This window comes from Parasteatoda tepidariorum, chromosome 12 (genome assembly GCF_982258835.1).
Source record: "Parasteatoda tepidariorum strain Cologne lab strain chromosome 12, Ptep-v5.0, whole genome shotgun sequence".
Lineage (NCBI taxonomy): Eukaryota > Metazoa > Arthropoda > Arachnida > Araneae > Theridiidae > Parasteatoda > Parasteatoda tepidariorum.
The window spans coordinates 10,318,277-10,330,376 of record NC_141766.1 but is presented as its reverse complement, the minus strand read 5'-3'; the positions used below and the strand labels follow the sequence as shown (position 1 = coordinate 10,330,376).

The window sequence follows — 12,100 nt, the reverse complement described above, 5'->3', positions numbered from 1 at the left end:
TGCTCATATCTTCAGATTGTTCTAGCTTACTGTTGGATAATTTGTTCCTATTTTTATTGAAACGATTTTGTTTACTTTTTGAAACAAATTTGGGTTTGCTTAATTGTGGCGTCTGGGTTAATTTTTTGTGCAAAACATTTACTAGCTGTGGAGTTAGTTTCAGATATTGATTTTTTTCAGTATTGTTTTGTGAAGATGTTGATTGAGGGGAAACAGATTTTACAGATTTGTGTATTTGATGAGACGGTACGGTTTTTGAGGCAGAGGTTGTTTGTTGAGATGCTTGTACTTCTGCTTAGATTACGTTACATTGTATGCCGATGGATTTAGTTATCTTTGAATTGGTGACAGCTGCAGCATACGAAATATTAGGTCGTGGCTGTGAGTTTAAAAATTTAGATCTAGCTTCAGTGTTGGATAGATTTTACGTAATTTTAATGCTTATAATTTGTTTCTCTTGCTTCCATTTTTGACACATTCGAGAATTAGCGGAGTGGGGTTCATGGCAATTTATGCATTGTTCTGGTAACGTGTAGGATTTGAAGTTATGCCTTGTCTGACCGCAGCGAGAGCAGGTTTCTTTGCCTCGGCAGTTGTTGGTGGCGTGGCCAAACCTCTGGCATTTAAAACAGCGAAGTGGATTTGGTATGTATGGACGGATTTTACAATTTCTATAGCCAGCTTTAATGTCCTTAGGTAAATTTGCTGTGTTGAAAGTTAGAATCAAGTGTTGTGTAGGAACTATTTCATCGCCCTTTCTTATTGTTATATGTCGTACATCAATTACGCCTTGACTAGAGAAGCCTTCAATTATTTCAGAGGTTGGAAGAAATTGTAGTGTTTTTTCTGTTATAACGCCTTTCGATATGTTTAATGTCTTATGGGGTGCAACATTAATAGGAACATTGCCAAGTTTATTTGATTTTAAAAGAAGGGTAGTCTGCTTTTCAGAACTAGTTTCCACTAACAAGTCACCAGAGGGAATAGCACGAACATTTTTTGTATTACCTATCTGAGATTCTAGAGACTTTTGTACGAGAAATGGTGATAAAGAAGAAAGTTTCTTTACAGTTGAACTGAGTATCAGATATTTAGCTTTCGTAGGGTCGTAATTAGAGCATGTAGATAAGTCAAATCTAGGTGAAGTTTTTCCGAAACAGGGTGATTCAGTAGGAGTAGTCATATCAAATGAAGATGTTCATCTGGACACTCTCATGCCCACCACCGAGCCCAACAAGGGGAACAGAAACACTGGCTCTGAATACATCAGCCTCAGCATTCTGCTCAGAGTAGCTCCAGATATAGCACTACACCAAAGGAGCGTGGATCCGCCAAAGCTATCAGAGCTCAGGAGCACTCCCCTGAGGCAGTACTAGTCCCGAGCAAGGAGCTAAATTGTCCCTACCTAACTTCCTTCCACTCGTCTAAAATGAAGCAGGAGCCAAAGAGCACGCAGTCTACCAACTCCGAGAGGAAAATGCCCCCTTGGGCGCCACACTCGTATGAGAAAGCAGACTGGTAGCTCCAGGCTCACCCTTTCCACCTTACGAGAAGCAGCACACGGCAAACGTGCTGGTCAGCAAAAGCTAACGTTGCACAGTGGGCCAGAAGACCATGATTTTTCACCAAAAGTCAAAATTAAATTTTCAACTAAAATATGCGTAGACAGTTTCAATATCGCCCAAATTAAGTATTCATAATCATTTCAAACATTATAATTTACTTTTTGGACCGACGAGAGTAAAATGTAGTGAAAAATATGTTTAAAATAAATTCTTTCAATGTAACTTTTAAATTCATATTTCAGAAATATATATAGGAATTTCACCTTACTGTTACATTTTTATCACAGTGTTTAAACTGAAATTATAGTACAGTTTTTCAATTTGTTGGATTTGTTAATACTCTTGATAAACTTATAGTTTATATCTTATCATTTGACATTTTACAATATTTGACTCACTTTCGAAACTTATCTCCAAAAAGTTCCACGAGGTAATTAGCTAAACTTTTTTTTGTTGTCTTCTTTGATGCTTCTTCTTTCGAAAAAACCTGCCCCATTTTGCCCATATTGCAAAGGTGGACTAAATATATCTAAAAACAAAAATTATGTGTTTTTTCATGTTTTTGCCTTATTTTGTAATTAATTAGCGTTATTTTGTGATATTACTTTGGAAATATAATTTGCTTTTCATTTTTAATATAAAATTACGAAAATTATTATATTTTCATTGCTATATTTAATTATTTAAGCGTACTATATTTTTTTTTAATTTCTGCTCGCCCTATTTCAGCCACCATTTTGTTTTTTTCCCCATGTATCTTTAGTGTATTTCAAAACTTCAACTATGAATTCAATTTTCCTGCACATAAAAACCCCCAAATTTTGAAACAAATTTTATCGAAATATTAATTTTGGCCACAAAACCTTGAACGCTGGCTCACTGTGCGTTGTTAGTCTGCATGCTTTAGGGAAAGATTGGTTATTTAAAATAAATAGGTGAAACATAAATCAGGAAACCCGACAAAACCAGTAGAAAACAAACAAAAATTAGAAGATATATAATCTCTAACTGATAAACAGTGTTTTTGAATGAAATAAAATTCGTCCACTAGGTCAATATAAACATTTGATAAAAGGTCGGAAAATCGAAACAGGACCGTCGCAAGAGAGAAATAGAAAAATGCTCAGGTCCAGCTCGGGGCCCCGGGTGCGCCATGCCCGTCACACAAGAGTGTGCCCCTGGGGGTTCCATACTCTTAAAAAATTAAAATAAAAAGATATCTATCAAATTTTTGATACTTACCAATAGTGGCAAAGGTATTCCTGCAACTGAATCTGTTTCAGAACAAATACTTGTAACACTGTTCACAGACCTTCTGTTAAATTCAATTGTAGAGTCAATGTCAATGTGAGATTTTCCAGCTGTTGAATCGTAAGGTGGAGGTGGTTCTTTCTCTAAGAAGCTTAGTGGAAAACTATTTCTTAAGCATTTTAGTTCGTTTTCTTCTAAAAGTAAGAGAAAGTTTTTCTTTTAAACTATTAGTTTTGTGAAGTGACAAGGCTTATATCGACGAGTTCAAACTCAGGACGATAATGTTCTATCTTAAAAATTTATAAAGTTCTATCTAAAACTGCATTTTAGATTTCTTATAATATAAGAAGCTTATAAGTAGACAGTATGTTTTAAAGATATAGTAAGAAATAGACTTTTAAGTTTTAAAGCGGTAGTTTTTAGTAGTAAAAGCTTAAAACAACTTTAAAGTTTTAAAATTTTTTTTTACGTAAACGTTAAAATGAATACAATTTTAAATTTAATAAGTAAAATGCTAAAATAAACCCTCGAGTTTTTTACAGTTTACAATTTATTTTGTTACAGAATTTTGTTACCGAAAGTTGTATTATTCTTATTTCTTAACAAGAACTTAAACTTTCAAGTTATAAAATGACTAAAAAAACACATCTTTTAGTTGGAGTTTTTCAAGACTTTTTCTGTTTTCCAATGCAAAAGCAATATTTGGGAAAAAAATAGTGCATTTAAATGCATTTATTTGGCAAATACACTAGCAAACATTAATGAATGTTTTTTTTTCCTAATGCCTACCTGTGTTAACATCCGTCAATTCAGGCATTTACAGGGCGATTTTGTTGACCTCTCTTTCAGGGGCACCATATTAGGTGGGCCAACATTGCTCCCACAGTAGCGACAGATAGTACAGGGAAGGAAAGAACATCCATGCCTTGCCTGGGATTCGAACCCAGAATCTTTCTGATGCAAGGACAGTTCCCTGTCCCCTACACAGGCCGGTCGGCTCACATTAATGATTGTAAGTTGTGCAAAATTTGAAAGCTAATTTTAGCAAATTTTTTATTGTAGTAGAGGAAAGTTCTTCTAAAATTTGACACCCCTCTTAAAATTTGGCTGGAGATAAATACGGATAACAAAACCCCGACATGTTCTAGATAATTTTATTTGTTTGTGTTTGGCATAAGTTTTGATTTATAATAATGCATGTAAAAACTCACGCCTATCGCTAAAGTTTTTCTTTACTTTGCGAGAGGTTTCAATGCTGTTAAATTCTTCTTTAAGCTAATCAGACACTTCACAATTAAGTAAAAAACACTCTTAAGGCATACTACTGTTAAAGAGCTGAAATTTAATGAAATTTATAATAAAATTTTAATTATGATACATTTCTCCAACTGCAATAACTTAACTAGAGTTCAGCAAAATAAATTGGAATGGTTATTCAGATCACACGAACCAGCCTAGTTTTAGTTCACATAGGTGAAAAAAATCAACAGAGTCAGAGCTGACCAACTTTATGGGCTATTTTGATAACGATTAGTGTTACGATGATCCTCATGTTTTGGTAACATGTCATGAATAAAATCAGAATAACATGTCATGTAATGAATAAAGCCCTCATATAGGCGACCAAATTTGTTATTATATCGTCTAAAATGAGCCGTGGTAGCTCAGGGAATAGAGCGCTTACCTCTTAATAAGGTAACTCGGGTTCAAATCCCAACGATAGTTGATTGATACGAAATCCACTGCCGGTTCATCCCGACCACAGTGCTGACAAAAAATATCCTCAGTGGTAGACAGATCATTGGTTAGAAGTTCCCCTTCCATGAGGCTAACCGTGAGAGGTTTCGCGGATTTCTCTCGTATATTTTTCTCACCATGTAACGCAAATGTAGATTAGTTCCATCAAAAAGTGCCCCACGAACGCAAATTTTTCTCCAATACTTCATTCAGGAGTATACAAGAGTTTTCCCCAATACAGAACACATAGGACGGCGAACGGCTGGAAGGGATGTTTGAAATTAAGCCTTTAAATTTGTTTTTCGTTACATCTCAAGGCAACAACGAACACCTCAATTAATAGAACGTGATCGAAATAGAGCCGTTGTGGCTCAGGAGATAGAGCACTTGCACCCCAATGAGGTGATTCGGGTTCGAATCCCAGCGATAGCTGTTAGATACGAATTCCTCACTCGGTTCACACCAACCACAGTGCTGACGTAAAATATCCTCAGAGGTAGATGGATCATTAGTTAGAGTTCCCTTACCGTCAGGCTAATCTTGGGAGGTTTTCATGATTTTCTTCTCCATGTAACGCAAATGCGGGTTAGTTTTATCAAAAAGTCCTCCACGAAGAGAAATTTCTGGCAATACTTGATCCAGGAGTTTCTTTATATTCTGGATTGGGTTCAAAATTTCAAGGCTACGGAGTTGAACATTAGTTGCTGTAAAGCCAAAAATTGTGTTGGTTGTTCAACGGCGGTTATAAAATAAAACAAAATCATAGGATAGTGATGGCTGGCTGATTGGCTAGTTCCGCACCTAGTACAGCCTGTATATCCACACCATTCATAAACAACTGAGATGTATTTGAGGCATTTGTACTTTCCACACTTTGATCAAGTCCTATCAAATGCTAAATGCTTTCAACACACAAATGTACAGATACATATAGTTTTGTTTGAAAAACTGATACTTGAAAACAATTTGTTTCAATAGAAATGTAAATCAATCCAGCGGAACTCTCATATTAACATGATGGACCGCATCAGGTCCAGATGCTGTGTGTTGGCCAGCCGGATCTGAGCAGAACTCGCTTCAGATGAACCAACCCCTGACAATGAATATTTTATTTATGGTATATGAATAATCAAGTTATTGCTAAAGGGTTAAATTATTATTACTTGAGGTAGTGTTTTTAAATATAATGGTATGAAATGCAAATATATCATTGCATAATTTTGTTCTTGTAAGTGAAAGAATGTAAATAACTTTTTTTAATCAATAAATTGATTAAAAATAAATAATTCAAAAAAACTAATTTGTTTTAAATCAAATCAATTTTAAACTAACAGATTTGTGTATTTGATCTGCTTAAAAAATAAAAGGCAAATAGCTATTTCTTTTATAAGCTCTTCTTTAAAATTCAATAAAGTAAAACCATTTGTTTAGAATACCTTTAAAAAAAAGGATTAATAATTCTACTGTCTTAAAATTTGTTAATTTTATATTGTGTAACATTTTTTTAAATTAAAAAACTATAGTCAATTGAGAATTGAATTTGTTTCTAAAAAATAAAAACAGTCGTTCGGATCATTTAAGAAGAACTTCCAAAAAAAGTCCATCTCTTCACTTATGCAAAATAAAACTAAACAAGCAGCATTTCTTTTACCATTGTGTCTACAGCGAGAAGCTAGACATCAAAATAACATTACACTGAATAAAATATAGAAGCATTGAAGATTTAGGTAAATTCAAAAAACGTGTCAGATTTTACCAATAACCGAAAGCACAGAACCAAGTGAAAGGAACTAAAAAGATTTTGTACCATTTTTAAAGTGTTTTCAAGGGTGAAAAAATTTATTCCCTAGCGACATTTATTCTCTTGCTTGTCTTGGTAACTAAATTCAAATATATCTGTTTGAATTATAGAAATGTTGTTTTCCAGTCCTTCGCGTTTATTGATCCTTGATACAAAATAGAAAGGGAATAAACATGCTTGGGCATGATTTTCAGAATCTGAAGTAAAATGGTATGAATAACGTATCAAATACTTTGTGTTTTTATTTATGAAATTGAAGACAATTTTATATATCTGCTATTTCGGAAGTTGATTATCACAGCCCTGTTTAGTTTGAATCTGTCATACTTATTTCAGTAAAGGTTTGAATTGAATTTAATATTATGTATGATAAAACATGTTTTATCTTGATTCACAGAATCTGAAGTAAAATGGTTTGAATAACGTCGATCAAATACTTTGTATTTATCAAATTTCGGAAAAAATTAAATATTTGTTACCGTCATCCTGGGTTACTTTGTCCACTGGAGTAACTAAAGTTATTTTGCTGGATGAATGTTTGAGTCTTTCATATTTATTTCAGTAAAGGTTTGAATTGAATTTAATACTATGTATGATAAAACATGTTTTATCATGATTCACAGAATCTGAAGTAAAATGGTTTGAATAACGTCGATCAAATACTTTGTATTTATCAAATTGCGGAAAAAATTAAATATTTGTTACCGTCATCCTGGGTTACTTTGTCCACTGGAGTAACTAAAGTTATTTTGCTGGATGAATGTTTGAGTCTTTCATATTTATTTCAGTAAAGGTTTGAATTGAATTTAATACTATGTATGATAAAACATGTTTTATCATGATTCACAGAATCTGAAGTAAAATGGTTTGAATAACGTCGATCAAATACTTTGTATTTATCAAATTGCGGAAAAAATTAAATATTTGTTACCGTCATCCTGGGTTACTTTGTCCACTGGAGTAACTAAAGTTATTTTGCTGGATGAATGTTTGAGTCTTTCATATTTATTTCAGTAAAGGTTTGAATTGAATTTAATACTATGTATGATAAAACATGTTTTATCATGATTCACAGAATCTGAAGTAAAATGGTTTGAATAACGTAGATCAAATACTTTGTATTTATCAAATTGCGGAAAAAATTAAATATTTGTTACCGTCATCCTGGCTTACTTTGTCCACTGGAGTAACTAAAGTTATTTTGCTGGGTGAATGTTTGAGTCTTTCATATTTATTTCAGTAAAGGTTTGAATTGAATTTAATATTATGTGTGTTGAAACATGTTTTATCATGATTCCCAGAATCTGAAGTAAAATGGTTTAAATAACGAAGATAAAATGCTTTGTATTTATCAAATTGCGGAAAAAATTAAATATTTGTTACCGTCATCCAGGGTTACTTTGTCCACTGGAGTAACTAAAGTTATTTTGCTGGGTGAATGTTTGAGTTTTTCATTTTTATTTCAGTAAAGTTTTGAATATAATTTAATACTATGCATGCTTTAAATGTTAATTTTTTTTCAGGAACAATACTTGTAATTACCTTCAAGAAAAAAAAAATTAGAGATATGAAAAGTTAAGATAATTTATTCAAGAGTATTTAAGAAAATATATAACCCAATGAAAAACCTACCATAAGGCTACAAATTTAACGATTCCAGAACATCATATGTGTTGGATACTATAAAGTTCGCTGTGTCGTCATACAGACACTACACTGCAATAAATTTTACATCATCCTCATCTGCTGCGTCGTGCAAAAAGTCGTCTTTACATCCCTTCAAAGAATTCGAAATTCTAAATTTTTGAAAAGATTTTATAACAACATTTGAATCCAACTTTTGCTACGCGTCTTAATATTATTTGACACCTTACGGACTCATCTGATGACGACCCATTTTTGTAAGAATTCTTGATGGGAAATACTTTTAATTTGGAACAATTTTATGGATTTAATACTTTTTTGTGTTTTTTAATTTTAGAAATTTTCATATTTGGTTTTTTCTAGAGCACGACTAATATACCCAACATACCAGAAATTCGCTATGTCGTAATCAAAAATAGAGGGTCGACTTATACAAGGGTCGACTTCTACACCCACATACCCAGTACTTGTACTTGTTTCCTCTGGGAATAACAAAAACTGACAATTTTTTCCCACAAAACTATGGAACTATGTGACTATGTTAAAGCTATGTGAAAACTATGTGAATCTCATAGACACCATCGCCTTAGCGCAGATTGCAATTACCAATAGAATACGCTGTTTGAACTTGCTAACAGAAAGTCAATAATTATACAATGTATAACTCCTACTACCTCGATTATTTTTCGACTAATGAATATCGGTAACCCTAAAAATATAATTAAACAATTTTTTACAAATAAATACTCAAAATGATACTTACACATTTATTTTAACTTTTCATTACCCATGTACCAACTAACATGAGTCAAATATACAATTTTTAATGCTCGCTTAAGTTATCCTACGTTTATAAGTAACTTAAGCCACTATTTTTAAGCAATTTTTTAACATACACTATTAGGAAACTTTCATGTATATAAATATGGTGCGTAACTGAAGATCCAAGTCTTTCAGTTATTAATTCTTCTTTAAAGTAAATGACCTTCAACAAATTGACTAATGTTTTAAATTAAAAAGTGTGTTAAGTAACCCTGAATGCCGGCATTCACTATATTTTCATAAAATGTAAGTTGTTTCATAATTATATTATGTGCAATTATATAATTATTTCACCATTCTTCCTACTATCACTGATTTCTTAATGCTTGCTTTTCTGTTTAATTGTTGCGTCGATGGCTCTGAGCATAGTTGTTACCATGTTTGCTTGAAGCCTTCTTCGACTTTAAAAACACTCAGAGACTATCGCTTAGTTCCTCCCTTTGAATTTCAACGACTTTGCAAAGTAAGTTCACTGAGATCTTAGAAATTCAATGACTTTTTGAGAAAATAAATGAATGTTGTAGAGTTGAATAAGATTAAAATAAGAATCTTCTCCTAAGAATCACGATCATATTCTTCACGAAATTTCAATAATCTTCATCTAAGCTTAAATTTGTAAAGTAAGTTCATTGAGGCCTAAGATATACAAGGAGTTGGCAAAGTAAAATCGATGTTGTATATTTAAATAAGATTAAAATAAAAATCTTCCCCCAACAATCACGCTATATTCCTAAAAATGTCAATAAGAACCGTCTGCATCGAAGCTCTACAATTAAGGAGAAAAATAGTCTTCTTGGTAACAGTGTGCAAACAAAATCTGCGGAAAAGACGTTTGTGATATTCTTGAATATAACTGTGATGAGTCATTCGAGATCTCATTATAAACACTTTTGCACGATGCAATTTAGCAGCCAGATGCAAATATTTACAATGGAATACGCAGGAAAAGACTTTCCTTAATACCTTTTACACGAAAGCTTTTCATCTTAAAATTTTCTCATTAAGAAAAGTGTGGCTGGAGGCTTAAGAGTTAGGTCTTTTAAATTACATAAAATTACAATAACTGAGAGGGTTTTAATTTTTCAAAGCTATACTCTATCTAGTTTTAATAACAAGTAGTCTAATAAAAGAGTAAAATTGTTTTCCAGATGATAATGCTCGCGGAATATTAGAAAATATCGTAAAATTATTGGAACGATAATAATGTGATGGAAGTGTTAAATGCTTCTTTCGCTTAAGCTTGAAATGGAATCTCATTAGTTTAATGCAGTAAAAGAGTATAGTATTTAAAAATAGATATTTTGAGATTGGCTAACTGAAATAACTCTGAATGCTGCCATCGTGCGATTATTTGGAACGAAACAAAATATCTTACATAATAGCCACAATGTTCATTTTGAGTGGAGATTTATTTTCTAATCACTATAAAGCAATTTTCTTTTCTTTCTTTGGAATTTTTTTTAAATATTCTTTTTTCTTTATCTTTTTATTTTAAATTGGCTTTATATAGTGACTGTAACCGATCCTGCGGCCGGGGTAGCCTGGTTGGCAGGGCGCTGGACTAGCGCTCGTGAGAACGGAAGTTCGAATCCAGCCGGCCGAAGTTTCCCTGCGTAGTAAATGGTGACTGAAGCACGTTAAATAAGTCTGGTCACAAAGTCCTCCATGTTCTCATAACAAATTACACCTCTTAGGGTACTGAACTGGAGATTGATCACTATCTAGTTCAGGTCAAAATTACGATCTGTGGATGAATGAGTGGGTCCACCCTATAAACGGGTGTGACAGAAGTATGGGCGTGGCAGCAGTCGAATTCTTAGCCATAGATGGTGCCACTGGAAAACAAGGACAATCGCACCCCTTGCCTTAAATGGCCAACGACAAAAACAACAACATTTGGTCATACCCCAACGTCAGGTCTTATCCCCAGAATAAAATTTATTGGAACGTGCTACTACTAGACTAATAATGCTACTACTAGACTAATTTCTTATTGTTTTTTCGAGAATGAATGCTTTGTAAACACATTATAAGCTGGGATAAAAAGATTTTTTATAAGTGTAATGATTAATAAATAAGGATAGTTTGAAAATAAAAAAAAATTAGAGAAATGATAGAGAAAAACCAACTTATCAATCCAGACGCCAATAATTTCAACAGCAGCAAATCGCTAATATGGCAATGCCTTCATACCTAGTGGAATGCAATTCAAAGTGTATTTAATAAGAAGCAGAACTAATTTCGCGAGAATCGAAGTACCTGGTTTAATTCCACTACCCGGTTTTACCCCATTATCGCTTATATTCAGAGTTTCAGAGATGCATATTCCTTTAGTGGAATATGCAGAAATCTGGAATATGTGCTCTTTATTTTATTTATGCTCTGCAACTGGACAAAAACATAGCCGCGCATTTAATTTGGACAGATTTTGCATTGAGTGTGTCCTATGTTAATCGTTATACTAGTTTTATTTTCTACCATTTAGAGATACTGCAATTTGTAGGGAAATTTTCGCGTATGCGTTGTAATCAAAAATCGTTAACATCAAAAGAAAACTCAACGGCTTGCGAAATATCTCAAATAAGGAGATTTTAAATTTCGACTTAGCATTCTTCCCATTAATGCACGTAGAATATGCGCAAGCTCTATAGAGCATCAAGGTTGTTACGTTGCAACTTTGCTTCATAGAACTCACGCACGTGAACTTGAGGGATGTTTCGTGAAAATGCAAAATCTCTCAAATAAACTTTTCTCAAAAATAATTTGAGCCACGATGACTCAGGGGATAGAGCGTTCTCCTTCCAATGAGGCGAACTTGGTTCGAATCCCAGTCTATACAAATTCCGCATCCGGCTAACACCGACCACAGAGCTGATGTGAAATATCCTCAGTAGTGGACGGATCATGGGTTAGAGTCCACTTGCCGTCAGGCTAACCGTGGGAGGTCATGATCTTCCTCTCGATGTAACGCAAATGCGGGTTAGTTCCATCAAAAAGTCCTCCACGAAGGAAAAATTTCTCTCAATACTTGATCCAGGAGTTCCCTTGTCTTCTGAATTGGGTTCCAAATTACAAGGCTACGGAGTTGAACATTAGTAGTCGTAAACCCAAAAATTGGGTTGGCTGTTCAACTACGGTTATAAAAAAATAAAAAAATAAGCTTCTCTACTCATTTCTACAGGGTTGTTAAACATTTATTTCACTGTACTCAGAGACTCCTGATTTAGCACACGGTTTTACCTTCTTAAAATGTACTCCAGACGATTACATAATCGTTACT

General features: G+C 33.5%; 1 protein-coding gene across 2 annotated transcripts in view; it reads right to left on the bottom strand.

Moving 5' to 3' along the window:
- LOC107452609 (synaptotagmin-C) overlaps nucleotides 1–12,100 on the bottom strand; it is a 226,477-nt gene that overhangs the window by 191,946 nt on the left and 22,431 nt on the right. Inside the window, exon 3 of one of the 2 annotated variants that reach the window (XM_087156015.1) lies at nucleotides 2,808–3,010. In XM_087156015.1, coding sequence (XP_087012141.1) covers nucleotides 2,808–3,010 — 203 coding nt within the window. The remainder of the gene's footprint in view (nucleotides 1–2,807; nucleotides 3,011–12,100) is intronic. The other variant, XM_087156016.1, reaches the window with a different exon arrangement.